This window comes from Indicator indicator, chromosome 22 (assembly GCF_027791375.1).
Source record: "Indicator indicator isolate 239-I01 chromosome 22, UM_Iind_1.1, whole genome shotgun sequence".
Taxonomy (NCBI): domain Eukaryota; kingdom Metazoa; phylum Chordata; class Aves; order Piciformes; family Indicatoridae; genus Indicator; species Indicator indicator.
In genome coordinates this window covers 6172587-6195284 of record NC_072031.1, presented here as the reverse complement: position 1 = coordinate 6195284, position 22698 = coordinate 6172587, and the positions used below count along the sequence as shown (strand labels likewise).

General features: G+C 52.8%; 1 protein-coding gene across 1 annotated transcript; it reads left to right on the top strand.

Annotated features, from left to right (window-relative positions):
• Positions 1–8046: 8046 nt before the first annotated feature.
• SLC5A11 (solute carrier family 5 member 11) lies at positions 8047–21948 on the top strand. Its single transcript, XM_054391244.1, has 14 exons — positions 8047–8076; positions 8703–8807; positions 9037–9096; positions 9600–9704; positions 12093–12198; positions 13400–13480; positions 14328–14533; positions 15308–15443; positions 16313–16420; positions 16823–16973; positions 17466–17634; positions 18897–19112; positions 20340–20502; positions 21725–21948. The coding sequence occupies exons 1-14, from the start codon at positions 8062–8064 to the stop codon at positions 21946–21948; spliced, it is 1845 nt and encodes a 614-aa protein (XP_054247219.1). The 5' UTR covers positions 8047–8061.
• The last annotated feature ends 750 nt before the right edge of the window (positions 21949–22698 follow it).

Here is a 22698-nt window from a genome sequence, read left to right as displayed (position 1 = left end):
CCTGCTCAATCACCAGTGCCTCCCTGGAGGCCACAGCACCTGCAACTGGAAACCAGCTTTGAACAGAGCTCATAAAAATGCTCTGGGTGGGTGGAAGTCCCTGCACTGGGCATGTGCACTTAGACTGCTCCAACCACTCCTGATGTTCCTTTAGGGATCTCAAGCTGCCCAGCATGGCTGTCAGACCTTCCACTGCCTGGTCCAGCACAGCCTGGGTGAAGGGTGGAGGTGAAGAGGATGAGGCTGGGCTCTTTTTGGTGGTGGTCAGTGACAGGACAACGGACAATGGGCACAAACTGGAACCAAGGAGGTTTCTCTTGAACTGAAGGAGAAAATTATTTGGTGTGAGAGTGCTGGAGTCCTGGAGCAGGCTGCCTGGAGAGGTTGTGGAGTCTCCTTCTCTGCAGAGCTTCTAAACCCACCTGGACATTGTGATCCTGGGCAAGCTGTGTGGATGGCCCTGCTTTAGCAGGGGGAATTGGACAGGGTGATCTCCAGAGGTCCCTTCCAAGCCCAACCATGCTGGGATTCCCAAGTTGAGAGCTATCTTGTAAGTGCCAAAGAGAGAAGTGCCAGGAGCTGGTCTGCTCCAGCCAGCCTTGTCTCCTGCCATCCCTGGTCACACCAGCAGCATCCCCAGCATGGATGCCAGCATCACTGCTGCCTGCAGTCATGTGAGGTGCAGAGGGTGCAGCAGCCCTTGTCTCAGGGCTTCACAGGTAGGGTGTGTATGGCTTCACTGCCTGCAGTCAAAACCATCCTGATGCATTCTATAATTCTGTAATTCCATGAACCACAACAGAAATGATGTCCTGGAACCTCCTTTGCAGCAAGGGTGCACACCACAGTCAGCAGCATTCCACCCCCACACTTGTTGTTTGCCTCTCTCACTCTGACTCAAATATGAGTTGGGTTTTCCCCAGAATCAGCTCACTGCTGGACACTCTCAGCCTCATGCAAGGCCTGTGTCAGCCTGCATCTTGGGATCATCTTCACAGGAAAGCTTGTCCTTGGAGCCTGGATGACAAGATCATCTTCACAGGAAAGCTTTTCCCTGGAAGGGAAATAACATCTCTGGCAGCAGCTGTGCTGTGGCTCTGGCTCCATGCTGTGCCACTTCCATCCCCTGAGAGACAGGGAAACAGTGACCCTGAAGATCCCAGGCTACATTCCAAACCTCAGGTTATTTATGGATTCCTGCTCTTTCCTGCAAGAACTAGGGGGTGGAAAGACCTCCAAAAGGAAATGAGCAGCTTAAGTAAAGTCATTATTTCATAGAATCACAGAATGGTTTGGGTTGGAATGGACCTTAAAGATCATCCAGTTCCAAGCCCCTGCCACAGGCAGGGACACCTCCCCCCAGCACAGGTTGCTCAAGGCCTCATCTGACCTGGCCTTGAACACCTCCAGGGAGGGGGCATCCATGACCTCCCTGGGCAACCTGTTCCAGTATCTCCCCACCCTCACTGTCAAGAATTTCTTCCTAATCTCCAGCCTAAATCTCCCTCTTCCACCTCAAAGCCATTGTCCCTTGTTCTGTCACCTCAAGCCCTTGTAATGGTGAGGATAAGACGGCAGGTCCCCATGGTGGAGTTGCTGGAATGAAACGGTCCCAGCCTGGCATCTCCAAGCCATGTGTGAACCTTCCCTCTGAGGATCTTTATAATAGTTTGAAGGGCCATGACCCCTCATTATTTTCTAGGTGCCATGAAAGATGCCAAAGAAACAAGCAGGCTGAAAGGGCTGGAAGACAGGAAAAGGTGTCCTAGAATGGGAGGCAGCACAAGGCACCTGGCTGCTGAATTTGAAGCCCTCAAGGATCCACCTTGTCCTAAGAGAATTTAGGAAAATCTGGGGTTTCCAGATTCTAGCAGATCAAACCAAAGCATCTCCAGGCACAAGATTCAATGACCTTTAGTTATGTTCAGCAGAACTGTGAGCTGAGTGTGAAACAACGAAATAAAATACAGCTATGAAGGGCTTCCTCTGCTTTCTGGGGTGGATTATTTTTTTATTGAACTGTTTAACTCACCTTCTCTGTCAGTCCAGAAAACTCCAAAGAGAAGGTCAGAGCTCAGCTTCTGCTCCCAGCAGCTGAGATGCTCAGCTGAGGGCTGTTTCCCCAAGCCTTTGGTGAGATCAGTGCAGTTCATTGCAGCTTTAAACAACTGCTGAGAGAGAGACCAAAGCTGCACCTGAGATGCTGACTATGCCTGGGCAGGATGTGGCACCAGCACTCTCCAAGGGCTGCCCTGCTTTGGCCAAGACTTTCACCCAATAGCTGAGATCTCAGCAGTAAAAGGTGTCCTCAGGGGCTCCCAGATAGCAACAATTGTGCTGGGACATGGATTGGGCTTATCAGAGAATCAGAGCATGCTTTAGTGGGAAGGGACCTTTGAAGGTCACCCAGTGCAGCCCTGTTGCATTCAGCAGGGACATCTGTAACCAGAGCACGTTGCTCAGAGCCCCGAACAACCTGATCTTGAGCACTTGCTCACGTGTGAGCACCTGCCCAGGTGCTGACCTGGGGCTTCTTGGTTGTGCTGACGTGGGGCTTCTTGGTTGTTCTGCCCTGGGGCTCTGTGCATCCCAGTTTCAGAGGTATCTGAGCTGCCTCCTGCCATGGTCTCTTGCTGTGCTGGAAGCTGCTGCCTCAGCTTTATTCTCTGTTTCTTGGCTGTAGGTATTTGTCATTTTTTTTCAGACAAATGATGCTGAACATGAGGAACCTCTGGGATGCCCTGAGAGGCTGTGGAGCCTCCTTCTCTGGAAACTTTCAAGACCCATCTGGTTGTGTTACTGTGTGGCCTGCCCTAGGTGTCCCTGCTTTGGCAGGAGGGTTGGACTCAATGATTTCTGGAGGTCCCTTCCAACCCCTCCCATTCTATGATTCTGTGATTCTTTGATTCTGTGAACCCCCAGCCTGGTCCCGGCAGGAGAATCAACTCTGGGATTAACACACAGGCTCAGTGATGAGCTCTGCAGCCCAGCCCATGGGTTAACCCTGCTCTTTGTAAGGCTTCGGCAGAAACTGGGAGCTGGGACTAGCTGTCAGCTCCCCTCTGCGTCACGGGCTGTCAGAGGCCATCAGCACGGATGGGTTTGATTGTTCCTTGTCCCTTCTCTAGCTGTGCAGATTGCTTAAGGGACTGGCACTCCGTGGAGTTTGACCCCTGAGCCCTGATAGTGACAATAACGTTCTTCTCACCAGAGCCACGGGAGACCCAAAGATTAACTGCAGGCAATTGGTTTAACTTTGACTATAAATATTCCTTCTCCTTCCGTGTGACACCGGTAACAGCCCCGCTGGCAAAGCCCCGTTCTCTGGCAATATTTAAGCTGCCTGTCAGTTGGCAGAGGCTTGGTGGTGCCCGGCGCGGGGAGCAGAATGAGACCCAGCTGAGCGCAGTAAGTTCCCGTTCAAGCTTCTGGCTGGAGCTGGGGGGAGCTCTGGTGGGCTCGGGGCTGGGGGCTGCTGCCGGGCTGTGTGGTGGCACGGCTGGGTGGAGGTGTTTGCAGCAGGTGGGTGGACCTGGGGGATGCTTTCAAACCCTCCTCCCTGGGGAGGCATTGAGAGCGGTGCGGTGCCGAGGGGTTGCTGGAGCCCCACGTGGGCTGCGTCCCTGCCGGCGCCGTTGATAAAGGGCTGGCTTCAGAGGCTGCATTTCAATGCCTCGGGTGTTCCTGCTCACAATCTCTGGCCAGGAAAGCGCTGCCACCCGTGCCAGGAGCCGAGGGGGAGCGGGATGTGAGCTGAATCCACAACGCGGGCAAAATTTCCACTGGGCAGTGGCAGGGCTGGGATGTGAAAAGGATTTTACAAGGGCTTGCAGTGACAGGATGTGAGGGGCAATGGCTTTGAGCTGGGATGAGGGGAGATGGAGACTGGAGATGAGGAACAAATTCTTTAGAGGGAGGGTGGTGAGATACTGGAACAGGTTGCCCAGGGAGGTCATGGATGATCCCTCCCAGGAGGTGTCCAAGACCAGACTGGATGAGGCCTTGAGCAACCTGGGCTAGTGGGAGGTGTCCCTGCCCAAGACAGGGGCTTGGAACTGGATGATCTTTATGGTCCCTTGCAATCCAAACCATTCTGTGAGTCTATGAAATCAGAGCAGCTGTGGCTAATGCTCTCTGCTCACCCATGGTTCCTGGAGCTGCACAAGGGGCTCTAACCAAGCACCTGTTCCCAGCTCTGGGAATTTCCCATGGAGTACATCCTACATTTCCTTTGCATCCTGATGGGCACCACAAATCTCTGCAGAGCTCTGCCCCAGACCCCCAGACTCAGCTCTCCTTCATGTGTGGCTGAACCTGACATGAGACTGAGCCTATGGAGCTCACAGGACTGTTTGTGCCACTGGTGCTGAGCACCCACCATGGACCTGAAGATGGGAAGTGTCTTGGGGTGAGAAGAAACAGCAATGTCAGAGCTGTGAAAGGGAAAGCAGGAGGTGTGAGAGTGGGATTAGCAGCTTCCCAAGGCTGATGTCCTAGTGCCAATCTTTCTTCTCCTGGTTAGCATCAAAACTCAGCAACCTTGTGAAGAGGTACAAGAGCACTGTGGCCCTGCAAGGCAGGAGGTCCCAAGGAATTAGGACTTCAGTGGGATTTTGGGGCTATATAAGGCACAGAAAGGGCTCTGCCAAGGTGCTGCAAGTCCCCAGTCCCAGCCTGGTGCTGTCACTGCTGCCACTCAGCCCGAAGATGGCTCTGTCCCATCTCTGCCTCTTGTGCTAGAGGTTGCCTTGGGATACCACCCCTCCAGCTGTGGAAAGCAGGTGATGGGATGGGACCTGCCACCAGAAAACTCCTTATTTATTGCCTGATCTTTTTGTGAAGCCCAGCAGCCTGTGGACTGGGTGTAGTGGGGACACAGGGAGGGCTTTTCCTCCTGAATGCCACCCAGCAGGAGAAATCACTGCATCTCCATCACCGTGGCACTTGTGACTCCATTCCCTCTTGGCTTTGCCCAGACAGCTGGGTAGAAGGTGCCTGGTGGTGCCTCTGGTGCAGGAGAGCAGAGGAGAGCTATGTGCAGGCTCCAGGTGAAGCTGGACACATGGAGAAAGGTCTGAAGCTGATGGAGGTTGTGAAACACGCGGCTGAGGGATGTTTGGGGCTGTGCTTTGCAGGTGTTCAGAGGAAGAACTTGTTCTACAGCTCATTGTCCAACCGTCCACGCCGGAGCCCCGGGCTGCTGCAGGCCACCCTCCGCCCCACCTTCCTCAGCTCTTCAGCAGGGGGGAGCCTATAAGTGCTGCCTTACAAGTCCAAGAGAGGCCAAGGGACCTGGCCAGCTGATTAGGCAGCAGAGGAGGAGGAGGACCAGCAGACATCCAGCTCGGCCGCCACGGTGACGCCAGGGCTGGAGCTGGGGCTGTGAGGTGGTGCCAAGGCTGGGCAGTGCCGGCTCTGCTCTTCTTTGGAGGAACCATCTCCTGGGCTCAGCAGGGTAAGAGAAATCATCCTGACCCTTCTCTGTGGCAGTGAGGGGACAGGCCCAGGGATCCTGGTGAGTGACAGTGGCCACCACCAAGCCAGGGACACCCTGAGGTGGCACCAGGGCTGCCACTGACCTCCTGTCCTGTTCTCAATGTGGGGTTGAGCCTGGGTGAGGGGAGGAGAAGGAAAAGAGAAGGAAGTGCATTAGTTCAAACAGCCAACCAGCCTCCTCACGTGGGCTTTATCCTGCCCCTTCTGCCAAAGGGCAGCAGCCTGCCACCTTGGGGCACCCCAGACATGTTGCCAGCCTCCATTCCTGATAAGGGAGTAGACAGGAAAGTCAGCCTTACTCTGGGGGAGACCCAAGATCTCTGCACCCAGGCACCTTCCACCAAACCCAAGCCCACGGTGCTGCTGTACTGGGACCCACAGGCTGTCATCCCTGGCCATGCCATGTCCTGGTCTTTCTCTCTGGTTGTTTCAGCTGTTCACATCTCTTCTGTAAAGTGCCCATTTCTCTGCCAGTGAGAGGAAATCCACCCCACCCATGGCTGCCCTGCCCACTGACAGCATCTTCACATCTCAGCAGGAGAGGCATGGATGAAGGCAAACACCAAGAGCCTTCTCCAGAGCTCCAGCACAAGCAGCACCAGGAGCAGAGCCACTGAGCTGACAAACTCTGAATTACCCAAGAAGCAGCCAACACCTTGACAGTGCTGCCACCTCCTCTCCTAACCATGCACCCCATCTTTCAACAGATAGGTTCAGCGAGAGAGGGAAGCACTCAGCCTGCAGAAGAAACCATGGAGCCCACCAGCAGCACACCCTCCTCCGAGCCCCCCCCATCGTGGGAGGCATTTCCGCAGCAGACGCTGGAGTCCATCGACATCGCGGTTCTGGTGCTCTACTTCCTCTTCGTCCTTGCTGTGGGGCTCTGGGTGAGCAGAGAACCTCTAAGCTTTTGTGTGCAGAGCTCAAGTCTGCTGAGGAGTAGCTGAGGGACCTGAGGCTGTTCAGCCTGGAGAAAAGGAGGCTGAGGAGAGACCTTATTGCTCCCTGCAACTCCCTGAAGGGAGGCTGGAGTGAGGTGGGGGTTGGTCTCTTCTCCCAGGGAAAAAGTGATAGGGCAAGAGGATATGGTCTCAAGTTGTACCAGGGGAGATTCAGGTTGCACATGAGGAACAATTTCTTCACCAAAAGGGTTATCAGGCACTGTTCCAGGCTGCCCAGGGCAGTGGTGGAGTTCCTTTCCCTGGAGGTGTTTAAAAGTCATTTGGATGAGGAGCTCAGGGCCATGATCTAACAGCTGTGTACAGGGAGATGTTAGGCTCCAGCTGGCCTTGATGATCTTTTCCAACCAGGTAATTCTATCATCCAGCATGGTGCTGGGACTCATTGCATCCCGTGGGTTGAGGCTGTGGGGAGCACCCAGTGCAGGACCCGTCAAACCATGCTCTGTCCTCAGGTTGCACCAGGGCAGGTTTAGGTTGGAGATCAGGAAAAAGTTCTTTGCTGCAAGAGTGGTCTGGAACTGGAACAGACTGCCCAGGGAGATGGTGGAGTCACCATCCCATGGCACATGGGGACATGGTTTAGTGGCCATGGTGGTGTGTTGGGTGGAAGGTTGGACTGGATGATCTTAGAGGGCTTTTCCAACCTTCATGACTCTATGATTCCATGTGTCCTGCTGTACTGAAAAACATGGCTGCTTTGCCCTCCAGTTATTTCACCTTAGCTCTAATCAGGCTGCTCTTCGCTGGAGTCAGCTGAAGAAGTGGAAAGATGGAGTTTACAGGTCCTTTTCCTCACTTCAGCCTGGGGAAGTGTCCTCACTGCTCCAGAAGAGCTTTCAACTCTAGTGTTTGCCAAGGTCTGGAGAGCCCTTGTGAGGAAGAGGTCGCCTGAGTACAAAGATTGCTAATAATAATGTTTTGTTCATCCAGGAAGGAATTGCTTGGGCTATAAATCACCTGTGCTTGCCTGCAGTGCTCTTGCCAGGAGGTCCCACAAATGAGCAAAGCAGCTTGTGTGGCGTTAGGGCAGGAGGACATCCTTTTGGCATGGCTTTTGTGACAGCACAAACACAATCTGGCTGTCACGAGGCAGAGAGGAGTTGCTGCTCCCTTCAGAGGTGGTGCACAACTCCCTTGGTATCAGGTGAAACCATCTGAAATCTCTGAGGAACAGGATCAATGAGTGACACCCACAATGCCCAGCACTTCTGGCTACACCTCATGACTAGGGACATCCAGTTCTTGTCCAGGATTGTTTGCCTTCCTCCTGGATCCGGAGCCATTAATTTGCTTCTCACAGAAACCATTTAATCAGGATGCTGAGAGGATAGAAAACTTCGTGTGTGATTCACAGCATTGGGTGGTGTCTCCCTTGTCTGCTGCTCTCTCATCCCCCAGGATTTCCCAGCAGCAGCTTCAGGCCCTTCAAGAAATCCGTCAAGAAACCATTTCATGACAGTAGAGAGCCTTCTGCTGGGGAAACCACTTGCTGCTGCTCTGAGCAGTCACTACAGTGCTCACTGTCTTCCTCTCTTCTGTTTCCCAGTCCATGTGGAAGACACAGCGCAGCACAGTGAAAGGCTACTTTCTAGCTGGAGGACAGATGGTTTGGTGGCCTGTAAGTATCATCACTGTGACACTGCTGGTTGCCCCTGCTGCCAGCAGCCCTGCAAAGTGCTTCTCTCCAAGCAGAACTTATTTCTCCAAACAGAAAGCCAAAACCAACCCCAAATCCTTCCATGGTTTGCAAAGTTCCAGTTCCCATAGTGTTTTGAGACCAGGAAGGGGAGCTGCTGCAAGTCACCTGCCAAAGCCCTGTGCCCTACAAGAGCCATCCTGTTGGTGTGGTTCTGCACGCTGTGATCTGGAGATTTCCAGAATGAACTGGGTGGTCCCAGGCTGCTGGGTGGGATGTCTCGTTTGGGCTGGGCTGGTGAGTCAGAAGGTGCTAGCAGAATAACCTGATGAGCTGATGTTTCTGCTTGTAACCTCCACCTTCTGCTCTGCTGCCCCACAAGAAGCTAGGTGCTGGTTTGGAAGCAGGATAGTCCTAACATGGCCACAAGTGAGTAGTAGGCACTGAGTGATGAAAGAGAATGGAGAGAGGTGCCAGAGCCAATGGGCAAAGGAAGAAGGTGGCAGAGGGTGAGAAGGATTTCATGTCCTCCATCGTCATGAGTGGGGGAGGGAAGAGCAGGCTGAGAACAACACCTGGTGCCTGATCTATGTCCTCTCTTTCTCCAGGTGGGTGCATCCCTGTTTGCCAGCAACGTGGGCAGTGGCCACTTCATCGGCCTGGCCGGCTCAGGAGCTGCCTCGGGAATCGCTGTGACAGCCTACGAGTGGAACGTGAGTGTGGCACGGTGGCCCTGCAGCACCTTCCTGCTGCACTGGCCAGCTCCAGCACCACCAGCCCACCACACCAGGGTCTGGCAGCTCCACAGGCTCAGGCTCTGAGGCAGGAGATAGAAGCTGATGATAGTTTGAGGCTTCTGAGGGATAACCCTGTGTCCCCACTGATCCACTTGATGCCATCCTTGACCACCATCTCTGACCCTCCTTTCTGTTTGCATTGCAGGGGATGTTTTCTGTTTTGGTGCTGGCCTGGCTGTTCCTTCCCATTTACATAGCAGCAGGAGTAAGTGGATAGGACCTTGTGTCCCTCGATCATCTGCTGGTATTTAAATCACCTGTTTGGCTTCTGGGCTTCACCAGCTCCTGCTGCACCTGGGCTGCTTCTGGAGGAGGCAGGGTGCACCCAGCTGCTCTGGTGGCCTGGGTGACAGAGGAGGAGAGCTGCTGCCTGGGGACTGCACTGAGGGGTTGGGTGAGGGGGTCAGAGTGGTTTTCTCCCCTGGCAGTGCAGTAGAGTTGCTCCACCTCCTGAGGAGATAGATGGAGGCTCTGCTATCGCAATTTACAGTGAGCTTTGTGCCAGACACCGCAGCAAAGTCAGCACTTGCCAAGCAATTGTGGTGGCCCCAGGTAGGCAGCAGAGGACTAAAGACCAGCACAGTGCAACCAGCAGGGACCTTCTGGTCTCTTACCAGTGCAAACCACCTACACAACTCCATGGGAGAGTCTTCTGTGATTCAAGGGAGCAACTGTGTGCCACCATCTCTGACTACATCTCTCATATAGGTCACCACCATGCCAGAGTACCTGAGGAGACGTTTTGGAGGCAAAAGAATTCAGATTTTCCTGGCAATTCTCTACCTGTTCATCTACATCTTCACCAAAATATCAGTAAGTAGGTAAAAAGGGGGAAAGAGGCCAAATTTGGAAATATGTGAGGCTAAGAAATGCAAATGGTGTTCTTTAGTCTGGAGAAGAAGAGGCTGAGGGAAGACTTCATTGTTCTCTACAACTCCCTGAAAGGAGGTTGGAGGCAGGTGGGGGTTGGTCTCTTCTCCCTAATATCAGGTGACAGAAGGAAAGAAAATGGCCAGAAATTGTGCCAGAGGAGGCTTAGGTTGGAGATGAGGAAAAATTTCTTTGCTGCAAGAGTGGTCAGGGATTGGAACAGGCTGCCCAGGGAGGTGGTGGAGTCAACATCCCTGGAGAGGTTCAAGAAACATGTGGCCATGGCACCTGGGGACATGGACTGTAGGCCATGGCAGTGTTGGGTTGATGGTTGGACTGGATGATCTCAGAGGGCTTTTCCAACCCAAACAATTCTATGATTCCATATTTATTGCCTGTGCAGGATGAAAGGAGCAGAGGAGTTGGAATATGGTCAGGTGAAGAGTTCAGTGGTTTCCTGCACATGCAGAGCTGGGAACAAACAACTGCAGCTTACGCAAGGCCTGCAGGCTGCTGGTTAACCAGGCAGCAGAGCACGGAGCTGGGACTGGGACAGGGCTCTGCTTCCTGGGATGTGCTGTCCCCTTGTAGGTGGATGCCAGTCACAGGGCTCAGGTGGCACCAAGGAGTGAGGTTCAGGCTCTCTTCTAGAAAAATACAACCATTAGATGGAAATGGCTGACAATAGAATCAGAAATTGATAGAATGGGTTGGGTTGGAAGGGACCTCAAGGATCACCCAGTTCCAACCCTCCTGCCATGGGCAGGGACACCTCCCACTAGCCCAGGTTGCTCAAGGCCTCATCCAGCCTGGCAATGAACACCTCCAGAGAAGGGACATCCATAACCTCCCTGGGCAAGCTGTCCCAGTGTCTCTCCACCCTCACTGTCAATTATTTCTTCCTGATCTCCAATTTCCCTTCTCCCAGCTCAAAGCCATTGTCCCTTGTCCTGTCACTCCAAGCCCTTGTCAAAAGAGCCCTCCCAGCATTTCTGTAGCCCCTTCAGGTACTGGAAGGCTGCTCTAAGGTCTCCCTGGAGCCTTCTCCTCTCCAGGCTGAGCAGCCCCAATTCTCTCAGCCTGTCTCCAAAGGGAGGTGCTCCAACCCTCTGACCATCTTTGTGGCCTCCTCTGGTCCCTCTCCAATATTCCCTTCATGTGCTAGGCCACCAGAACTGGATGCAGTGCTCCATGGGGGCTCTCAGCAGAGCAGAGGGGCAGAATCCCTTCCCCTTGTCCTGTATTCAGGGTGCTTTAATAGCTGTCAGAGAACCACGGAATGGTTTGGGTGGGAAGAGACCTTTAAAGGTCATCTAGTGCAGTGAGCAGGGACATCTTCACTCACCTCTCTCAATGCAGAAGACTCCAAAGAGAAGTGGAGCAAGCCCACATTCCCCAGGGGCTGCCTGCTTTAGCCTGATTTTCACCCAAGAGCTGAGGACTCAGAAGTAAAAGGTGTCCTCAGGGGATCCCACATAGTAACATTTGTGCTGGGAACTCCACTGTTGGGACATGGATTTGGCTTATCATAGAATGCTTTAGGTGGGAAGGGACCTTTGAAGGTCATCCACTACAACCCTGCTGCAGTCAGCAGGGGCATCTCCAAACAGAGCAGGTTGCTCAGAGCCCCAAACAACCTGACCTGAAATGATTCCATGGATGGGGCATCTCCCACCTCTCTGGGCAGCCTGGGCCTGGGTCTCACCACCCTTGGCATGACTAATTTCTGCCTTCTCTCTAAACTCTAACATCTCTCTGGTCTTCTGTCCGCCACCCTGTGGTCCGCAGTTTCCCTGTCCTAATGCTCCCCAAAGCTTAGCAGGTAGCTGCAGAGCAGGTTGCTCAGGGCTGGGTCCCAGCCCTCAGGACACTCTTTCTTCTTATCTGGTGTCTGCAGGAGGAATTCACAGTATGGCCAACCTGTGCTGGGACTGGTGGCCGGCTGAGGCACCTGGGGAGGTTTGCACCTCAGGTGCTCATGTCCTGGGGCTACCACAGCTCTCCACACCCAGCTCCTGGAGATAAGCTCAGCCCAGCTGGTGTTTTCAGAGAGCTGTGTGTGCTCCCCAACTGGTGGGGCAGCTCCTTCAGTCCCCCCATCATCAGCAAACTGTCTAAACAGTGAACCAAGGCTGGTCCTAAGGCAGAGCAGGGGGCGCTGGGCTGCAGCGGGATCTGCGTGTGGAGAAGATGCTCTGAGCAGCTGGGGAGTCATGAGCAGTTACAAACCATCTGGTCCCACTAAAGGAGCTTGATCAGCTCAATGTTCATGCTCCCAGCTTTGAGAGCTTCAGGAGTATCATCCCGGGGCTGAGTGTCCCTCTCCTCTAGGTGGACATGTACGCTGGGGCCCTCTTCATTCAGCAGGCCCTCCGCTGGGACCTCTACATCGCCGTGGCCGGGCTGCTGGCCATCACTGCTGTCTACACTGTGTCAGGTATGTGGCTGAGCTTCAGAGCACACAATCCCAGATTCCTAGCATGGTGGGGGCTGGAAGGGACCTCTGGGCATCATCCAGTCCAATCCCCCTGCTCCAGCAGGGGCACCCACAGCAGCCTGCCCAGGATCACGATGCCCAGGTGGGTTTGGAAGTTCTCCAGACAAGGAGACTCCACAACCTCTCTGGGCAGCCTGGGCCAGGCCTCCTGCACTCTCACACCAAAGAAGTTTCTCCTTTTGGTCAGGTGGAACCTCCTGGGTTCCAGTTTGTGCCTGTTGCCCCTTGTCCTGTCACTGGGCACCACTGACAAGAGTCTGGCCCCAGCCTCTTGCCCCACAGCCTTTAGCTGTTGCTGAGCATCAATCACATCCCCTCTGGGGCTGCTCTTCTCTAGCACAACAGCCCCAGGGCTCTCAGCCTTTCCTCCTCACAGTGATGCTCCAGGCCCCTCAGCATCTTTGTAGCCTCCATTGGACTCTCTCCAGTAGTTCCCTGTCCCTCTTGAACTGGACCAAATCCTCCAGCTGTGGCCTCACCAGGGCAGAGTAGAGGGAGAGGAGAATCTCCTTGGACCTGCTGGCCACACTCCTCTGCATGCACTCCAAGAGATCAGTGGCCTTCTTGGGCACAAGGGCACATTGCTGGTTGGTTCTGCTTTAAGGAGAAGCTATGCTTGGGGCATTTGCCCAATCCATTTTCCCCCTGGGCTTTGTGGAGCTGTGAGGGATTTACATCACAATGAGGCGTGTAATGTGGAAAGCAGCCTCAGCCTTGGATGCCCTTTCAGGGCTTCTGAGTGGCCAAGTGGAAAAAAGCAGCAAATCCCAAACCCATAAAGGCTGCTCCTTTCCCAGTGCTCCCCCCCCACTCATGCTGCTCATAACTATCCCCCTCCTCTTTTCCCCTTCTCCTCCTTATTGAGCTTGGGCTTTGTTTTGGAGCCTTTCCATCTCTTTCCTGTAGAAGTAACTCTGCTGGACTTTGGCTTCTGAGGGACAAAATGGTGACTCACTGGGATGAGACATTTCAGCCAAAGTGTCATGCACAGAATTGGCTGAACTGCCCCCAACATGCTCAGAGCACAGCAGCCTGCTGGGCACAGGGCTCTGCTGCTGCTGCCTAGGAACTGCTGCAAGGTGTGAGATGCATCACAGGACCCAACAGTTTCCCACCGTTTGCTGCCTCTCTGCTCTCTCAGGTGGCCTGGCAGCTGTGATCTACACGGATGCTCTGCAGACTCTCATCATGCTGATTGGGGCTGTGACTCTCATGGTCTTCAGTGAGTGCTTACCTGGGGGTTACTACAAGGAACTTGAGAGAAGTTTTCATAGAATCCCAGCATCCCAGCATGGTGGGGTTGGAAGGGACCCCTGGAGATCACCCAGTCCAACCCCCCTGCTCAAGCAAGGGCACCCACAGCAGCTTGCCCAAGATCAAAATGGCCAGGAGGGGTTGGAAGCTCTCCAGACAAGGAGTCTCCACAACCTCTCTGGGTAGCCTGCTCCAGGGCTCCAGCACCCTCACAACAAAGCTTCTCCTCCTGTTGAGATGGAACCTCCTGAGTTCCAGTCTGTGCCTGTTGCCCCTTGTCCTGTCCCTGGGCACCACTGACAAGAGTCTGGCCCCAGCCTCTTAACCCCTCTTTTATCTCTTGCTGAGCACTGATCAGATCCCCTCTGGGGCTGCTCTTTTCCAGGCTCAGCTGCCCTAAGGCACTCAGCCTTTCCTCCTCACAGAGATGCTCCAGGCCCCTCAGCATCTTCAGAGCCTCTGCTGGACTGTCTCCAGCAGTTCCCTGTCTCTCTGGACCATCACATCTCATGTTCTAGGAAGTGCTTTCAGTGTTCTCCTCTTGGCATACAAGCTCAGATACATGCTTGAGTCAAAATGCTTGAGTGCTCCCTGAGAAATCTCTAAAGGGATTCATTCTGAAGCAGTACTCCAGGTGAATCAGGCCTTCTCCAGCTATCAGCTTTAGGGTTAAGCTGCCCCAGCCCCATTTTAGAGTTAAGAGCTTCTGATTTTTAGGGACTATTTGTGGAGGATCACCCACAGCAAACCAGAGACTGCAACTCAGAGTATCAGCCTGGGAAGACGTGCTAACTGCTTCTCATGACCTCTTCTAGGCTTCATTGAAGTTGGTGGTCTTGAAGGTTTGCAGACAAAATACTTTGCTGCCATTCCCAGCACCCGCAAGGAGAACAGCAGCTGTGGCTTGCCACGAGAAGATGCTTTCCACATCTTCAGGGACCCTGTCCACTCTGACCTTCCCTGGCCAGGAGTCCTGGTGGGAATGACCATCCCATCCATTTGGTACTGGTGCACAGATCAGGTGAGATCTCTGTTTGGTTTCAAGAAGGTGCTGCTGGTTGTTTGATTCCAAAGCTGGGGTTTGCAGTGCAGCCTGGATTGCTTTGCTGCTTCCAGTGGGAATTCAGCAAAATCTGCTGGTTTCAATCCAAAGCTTGGTGAGCACAGCTCAGCTTTGGGAGTTATTTCAATGCAAGAAGAGGTAAAAACATGTTGGTGAGTTAGTCCCAGGTGACAAAGCTGGGTTTTGTCTGGGTATTTTCTTAACTTCAGCCTTTCACTGCTTGTGAACCACTCTGAACTTCCCAGGGGTCTGACCACCATTCCTCCCAGTGATACCATCACAGCCTGCAGCCCTGAGAGCCTCCTGATGTTCCTGCAGTGGTCCTTTATTTAAATCCTTCTGCTCATTTCAGCCCATGCCCTGCTTTGCCAGGAGAGCTGCTGACCTGGCCAGGCTTAGCCATGAGCTCAAGGAAATCCCCACCACAAGCAGAAAAGCAGAACATTCTAGGCCTGAGTATGATGAGTTAAGAAGGAGCTTCTGCAGCACACAGCAAGGCTCAGCTCTGGTGACCCAAGCAGCACCTTCCATGTCTGTGTTTCTCTGAGGTTTTTTCTTTCTTTCTATGTTTCTTCTTGGAATCTGAAGCAAGAGTTATAAAGCTACAACCAAGCTCTGTCTTCACCCTTCTAAGGTTGCAGTAGCTGAGAGGAGGATGAAGCAACCTGCCTCACATCACCCATAGCTAGCTGCTCTCTACTGACACAACCAAATGTGTTTCTTCATTCCTAGGTCATTGTTCAGAGGTCCCTTGCTGCAAAAAACCTCTCTCATGCAAAAGGAGGCTCCTTGATGACCTCCTACTTGAAAATTTTGCCCCTCTTTATCATGGTGATGCCAGGCATGATCAGCAGGGTTCTCTTCCCAGGTAAGTGCTGAAGAAAGGAGCTGTTCCCTCCATCACTGGTTGTGCTGACTCTGTGGAGCTGGAACAGCCTTCAGTGAGGAGGTTAAAAGGCTGTGACACATCAAACGTCCAATGTACGAAGAGATTTCCTCCCAGTTAAGCTGGAGAGTGCTGTGGGACAGCAGAGCCCAGGCAAAGACTTTCACAATGCATACTCCATGTGCTAGAGCAGTTGGCTGCCATCTCTCTCCCAGCCATGGTGCTGATCTGTCCTGAGCTTGCTGCCTGCAGCTCCTCTCTGTTTTGGCCATGCATGTATGCTCCCACCATGGACTCATAGAATGGTTTGTGTTGGAAGAGACCCCCAAAGGGCATCTAGTCCAACCTCCATGCACTGAGCAGGGACATGTGCCACTGGATCAGGTTGCTCAGAGCCCTGTGGAGCCTGACCTTGAAGATCTCCAGAGATGGGGCCTCAACCACCTCCCCGGGCAACCTGTTGCAGTGGCCAAGTCTGAGGCATTGGGAGAAATCCTCACATACCACCCTGAGTGTCATAAACTGCTCCCTGGGTGAGAATGTGTGGATGTGCTTGCCCATGAGGAGGATGGGTGGAGAGCCTTAGTCCTCAGTTGAGCAACACTGAGAGAAGAATCAGACCTGCAAGGCAGGTCAGGACCTTATCTGATCAAATCTTGTGCATGGAGGGACAAAAAAGGGAAGCAGAGAAGCCCAGTGCTGCCCTTTCTTGCTGTGTTGGGATAGTCCTTGGTGATGTGCTGAAGCTTCCCAGGCTTCCACCTAGGAAGCAGCTTGTGACACTTGCTCAGGCTGACTGCTTTATTGTGGCTCTGCAGTGCTGCCTCTCACTGCCCTCTTGCTTCTTCTAGATCTGGTGGCTTGTGCAGATGCAGAAATATGCCAGAAAATCTGTGGCAACCCATCTGGCTGTTCTGATATTGCTTATCCCAAGCTGGTCCTAGAACTGCTGCCTGTAGGTAAGGAGCTTGGTCATGGTGCTGCCACTGGTGAGTGTGGGACACAGCAGCCAGAAGGAGCCCACAGAGAAGTTCAGAAAGGAAAATTCCCTGAAACTACAATTTCAGAGGGGTTTATGCTGGGCTTGGTGAGGCAGCAGGAAGGGACAGCATGCAGCAGGAGAGATGGGTGATGATCCAGTATCCAGAGGTCTAATTTGGTCAGATTTGGGTAAGAGACAAACCATGGATGTTTAACAATGAGGATTAACTGTTGGCACCTCCCCATCCCTGCCATTTTAGAAGTGGGGCTAAAAAACACTTTGAAAAACCTGTTCTAGTTTAAAGAAGAATTTGAGGACATCCTGCAGTGAGGTCCTTGGGGATTCCTCAGGGTGCCTGTACTTCTCCTTCTGTTTCCAGGACTCAGGGGCCTGATGATGTCAGTGATGATAGCAGCTCTCATGTCCTCCCTGACTTCCATCTTTAATAGTGCCAGCACCATCTTCACCATGGACCTCTGGAAACACTTCCGTCCTCGGTGCTCCGAGTGGGAACTGATGATCGTTGGCAGGTATGGAGAACCAGGACAGGGACAGGCAGCACTAGGACAAGGGGCAATGGTGTGAAACTAGAGCAGGGCAGCTTCAGGTTGGACATTAGGAGGAAGTTCTTTGCTGTGAGGGTGGTGAGACACTGGAAAGGGTTGCCCAGGGAGTTGGTAGATGCCCCATCCCTGGAGACATTCAAGGTCAGGCTTGATGGGGCTCTGAGCCTAGTTGGGGATGTCCCTGCTGCCTGCAGGGGGGTTGGACAAGATGACCTTCCAACCCAATGCATTCTATGATTCTATGATGCTATGTCAGATTCTGAGTGCTGGAGACACATCTCAGCACACCTCCCAGCTTGCTGCCCCTCTGCAGATGTCTTCCTACTGCACAGGTTTGGGGGAGGGCTGGAGCAGGGCCTTATGGTTAGGAGAGATTTCAGGTGGAGTGTTGCTAGCTGAGCAAATGGCCTAAGAATGGCCTAAGCTAAGAGTAACAGCATCTTTTTTCTTGCACAGGGTCTTTGTGCTGCTTCTCACTGTGGTCTCCATCCTGTGGATCCCACTGGTGCAGGCTGGCCAGGGTGGGCAGCTCTTTATCTACATCCAGTCCATCAGCTCCTACCTGCAGCCCCCTGTGGCAATGGTGTTTATACTGGGCTGCTTCTGGAAAAGAGCAAATGAAAAGGTAAGGACTCAGCATGGTCACCTCTGTGGCCTTGCTGTCCTCACCAGACTCCTGCAGTTCACCCCCACCTCAGGCTGCAGTTCTGCTGCCTCTCGTAGTGTTTGGGAGAACAAACTCACCCAGAGCTCTGCACAACCCAAGTGACCACCACCAGCTGGTTTTCAGAGGCTCCACTGGTAGTTCACAGAGCCACAGACTGCTTTGGGTGGGGAGGGACCTTTCAGTGCCATCTAGTCCAGCCCCCCTGCAGTGAGCAGGGACATCTGCAACTAGGGTGGGTTCAGGAGTGAGAGGGCTGCATCATTCCATTCCAGGGTGTCCCTCACAACTCCTGAAGCCTGTTAGGGGTTTATTAGCCATCAGCTTGTTTACTGCATGGACCCAGGGGGGCTGCAGAAGGCAGAGTAAGCCCAGAGAGCAAAGGAACCAGACCAATTGGCATCAGAAGTCCTGAACCTCCAGTTTCTCTACAGACTGGGGGTGGGTAAAGGGTAAAGTCTTCCTAAACCAGGCTTTAGTTAGGCAGAGGACAGAGGTCAGGCCTCCAGGGTTAAGATAGCCATTAGGATACAAACATCACACTTCAGAGTATTTTGCCATAAGATATCATCCCTCTCCTCCATGTTTATGGAGGAGATAGGACCAAGATTGAAGACCCATTTGACTCCACAGAGGAGAGAGAATTTCCAGGCTGCTGTAACAGCACTGGCAGACCTAGACAGCGTGAGCAGAAAAGGGAGGAAAAGAAGGCCACCAAAAAAAAAATCATCAAGGAGGACACAGCCTGGCCAGCTTTGCCCTGGGTCCTGGGTGCACACTTCCTTCTTGCTCCAGTTAAGAACATCCTTAAGGACGGGCTGAGGGAGTTGTTGTTCAGCCCAGAGAAGAGAAGGCTCCATGGAGACATAACAGCAGCCTTCCAGTACCTGAAGGGGCCCTGCAAGAAGGATGGAGAGAGACTGTTTACAAAGGCCTGCAGTCACAGGACAAGGGGCAAGGGCTTCAAATTAGAAAAGAGCAGATTTAGACTGGATGTTAGGAATAGGTTCTTTATTATGAGGGTGGTGGAACACTGGAACAGGTTGCCCAGGGAGGTGGTTGAGGCCCATCCCTGGAGATATTCAAGGTGAGGCTCAACAGGGCTTTGAGCAACCTGATCTAGTTGAGGATGCCCCTGCTGACTGCAGAGGGGGTTGGACTGGATGAGCTTTGGAGGTCCCTTCCAGCCGAGACCACTCTATTTATGACCCTCCCTTTCCCAGGGAGCCTTCTGGGGCCTCGTGACCGGGCTGCTGCTGGGCGTCATTCGGCTGGTGTTGGACTTCATCTACCCGGAGCCGCGGTGCGGGGAGCCGGACCCGCGGCCAGGCGTGGTGAAGTACATGCACTACCTCTACTTCTCCATGCTCCTGGGCGCCATCTCCACGCTCACCGTGCTGGTGGTCAGCCTGCTGACAGAGCCCCCCCCGGAAGGAATGGTGCGTGTCCCCTTCACCTTGCTTTGGGCGCTCCTAAAGGGTTTCCAGCTGCCCCACGTCACAGCCATGGCACTACCCTGGGGACAAGGAAGCTGCAAGTGCAGGTTTCCATTCGTTCTTCATTTATGGTCGCAGCCCCTCCTCTGCTCCAGCACCCTTGCCGCCATTTAAGATTTGGGTCCCTTAAATCCAGAGTCCCACCCTGGCAACTGGTCAACAGTAGATGCTACAAGAAGCCGTTCTTGAGTTGTGTTTAATCCATGACAAATTAGCTTTCCTCCTCTATTTTCTAAGAAATTCCAGCTTCTGAGTCATCTTTACCAACTCTCTTACTAACTTAGTGAGGAACCATTTTTCCTTGCAGAAAAGAGCAATCAAAGGCAGAGAGCACACTTCCTCTGGAACAGGTTTGTGCCAGTTGGAATCTTTTCAGTAGATATCCTGAGGCCTCAGCAAAAGGAGGGCCAGAGGGACCTCCAGAAATCAGCCAGCCAACAGCCTCCTCTTCCTTCAAGGCAGGACTAACCTGAGACCTTTCTGAAGGACCTGGTGAACTCATGCTTAGAAATGCCCAGAAAGGGAGGATGCCCAGGGAGCTGTGTGATCGGTTTCAGAGCTCTCCTGTCCTCTCACCAGCACTTTGGCTTCATCTCCAACCTGAACTTTTCCAGCTTCATGTTGTGCTCATCCCTTTCTGTCTGCCTTATTGTTAATGCTGAGATCCTTCCTCTCTAATGAGTCTTTTACATATTTGAAGGCCATTATTCTATCTCCTGCCTGTCTCCTCTCAACAACCTCAGGTCTTTGAATCATTCCTCCTTGGCCCACAATTTCCCTTCTTTTTGCTGCCTTCACACTGACCCACTCTCAGTCTGCATCCAGGGATGGTCCCATGCAGAACTGTCTCTTCCTCAGTGACAAGATGAGAAGAATCTTAGAACCATAGAATCGTTTGGGTTAGGAAAGACCTTTCAGAATGGCATCCTTTAGAGAGTGTGGCTGTATCAACAACTGTGGTGCTCCAGACCAAGCCAAACCCAACACACTGATGATAGCCATCACTTCTGTAGTTACCAGCTGAGCCCTTGGCTCTTCACCTGCTCCAGGAGAGAAGGAGAACAGATTTTGGCCCCTCTAAGTGTTCTCTGCAGGCTGTTCTCCAGCTCAGGTAGTCCTTTAAACCAGCATACAAGCAGCTCTCTTTAACACCACTCTTCATGCCATCAGATAAGTCGGCTTACCTGGTTCACACGCGGGGATCTACCAGCCAAGAAAGACCTCGCAGTCAGCCCTTGCCCTGATGCTGCCAAAGGAGTATGTGAAACTGAGTGCCCAGCTCTCCAGCTTGATCTAAGCCTTGCTTCTGAAAATAGTTCAGAAGATAAGAAATGTAAGTGCTCCAAGTCCTCCTCAGTCCTACTCACACCTAATCACCCCTAGGCACTACGCAAAGGCTTTGAAGACAAAGAAATGTTACAGCCACTTCCTCTGGATGTAACCTGAGCGCATGATAAGAGATGGTGACCTGGCAGTGGTACCTAAGCAGCAGTTTAACTTCTTTTCCATCTCTTGATGGCATTTACATGTGCTTGAAATCCAGGAAGAGCTGGATGGGACAGAGAGAGCCATGCCCACTAGTGACTGGTGCCGCACGCACCTGCTGCAAGGAGAACTGGTTGTAAAAGGGGAGGGTGGAGGCAAAAAAAAACCCCCACAATTATGTTCATGAAATTCCATTTCTGTTTTTCAGCGATGGTTTCTGGTCGACTCTAGCAGCAGGGAGATCCCAGAGCCCTGGGCGGAGTTCTTGACAGATCAGTGAAGGAGGATTTACATTATTTAAAAGTTGTGCTTGTCGGTATTTAGGTACAAACACGTAGCCACTCGTCCTGCATTCTCCAGCCGTGACTGCCATCACTTGGTTGTGCCATCACTTAGTTGTGCCAGGCTTGGGGCACTCTTTATGTCACTGCCTGCTCCTTTGAGGTAGAAAGAGCTGCTGAGAAGATCAGTGAGGTGATGAGTTATGGCACAGCTCTCCCAACCGCTGCGAAGTCGGTTGAGGCCTGGTCTAGTGGGAGGTGTCCCTGCCCATGGCAGGGGGGTTGGAACTGGATGATCTTTAAGGTCCCTTCCAACCCAACCCATTCTATGGATCTATGAAGTCTCATGTTTGGTGTGCATGAGTGCTGCCCTCCCAACATTCAGTTATCTAAGCCCAGCACCACAACAGTGGTGGGAAAATGCAGTTTCCATGTGTGTGCCATGGAGTAGCCCTGAAGAGAACAGAGCACCTGCTCGCAAGAAGCAGCTGATGGCCACCATGCAGCTACAGCTCACCTCTTAGGCTTAGTCTGCTGTTGCTGTCCATGAAAACGTTTGGGAAGAGCAGAAGTTGAGCTCAGAGCTGCAGGGAAGAATGGAATTGGTGCTACAGCCCCCAGAGATGGTAACTGAAGGGCGTCCTCCCCCGCAGTGTAGCTAAGCGTAGTCGTTCGAGGAACACAGGGATGTTTTTGCATCCAAACCCTTTGAACAGGACCACACTGCCACACTCCTGGGACTGGTTTTGTTGGTGAGACTGATGCCTCATTATGGACTTGTCTTTTTAGGTCCAACCAACAGCAGCAAAAGGAGCTCCAAGCTGATGACAGCTATTCTGTGGCTCTGTGGGATGGAGCGCAGAGAGGAGAGTGCTGAGAACGCGGTACCCGCTCCAACCGAGCCACTTCCCCTGGCTTCCCTGGAGGAGAAGCCACTGGTGAAGCACATCTTGAACATCAGCCTGCTCTTGTGTGTCTGTTCTGGGGTCTTCCTCTGGGGCTACTTTGCATAGCAATTGGCTCTTCCATTCCACCTGACAGCAACTAATTTTAATTGGTGTAAATAATAATAATTAGCAGAGGGTTAATATAAATCTCAATGCTTTCTAAATTCTACTCCTTTATTTAAGAAGACAGAGCCTCCTCCCTGATCCTTTCCTTATTTCTGATGGGGGCTCTAGCAGCGAAAGTTGCTAAGCACTCAGCACCATCACCATCAGACCCAAAATTGTACCACCATGATAGGTATAAGAGCTAAGGAAGGCAGCTGGGTGGAAGGGGCTTGTTTGGTTATGTGAAATATTTACTGATACTCTTTGGGGTTGGAGCACTGCCTGGAGTTCAGGAAGTCTGGATTCTCTTCCTATTTATGCCTCTATAACCACCCTCAACCACTTGGCTCCCCTTTGGTTCGGCTCCTCAGCTCTGAAGGGGTGAGTAACATCTCCAAATGCCCAGAGGAAGACCAGGGGCTGTTTGTGCTGTCAGTGAGGGGGGCAGAAGCTGTGTGCAATTAGTGCTGATGGGCTTGTTAACCCTGCTGCCAGCTCTTGGGGCCTGCCTGCACTGGCCTGGTCACTGAGCTGAACCTGACCAACCTTGGCACCCAGCATGGGAACCACCCCAAAACAGTCATCAGAACCACCTGAATGATCTAAATCAGCCCAAGCATTCCAGGTGCTGTCAGAGAAGAGGCAGACAACAACATTCCCTTTGCTCCTGAGGAGAGCCCAGCACTCTGCAGCCTTTCTGGTTATCTTGGG

Coding starts and splice junctions, on each gene's coding strand:
- SLC5A11 (XM_054391244.1), top strand. Junction 15,444..16,312: donor CAGCAGGGTTCTCTTCCCAG/GTAAGTGCTGAA, acceptor TGCTTCTTCTAG/ATCTGGTGGCTTGTGCAGAT. Junction 17,635..18,896: donor GGAAAAGAGCAAATGAAAAG/GTAAGGACTCAG, acceptor TCCCTTTCCCAG/GGAGCCTTCTGGGGCCTCGT.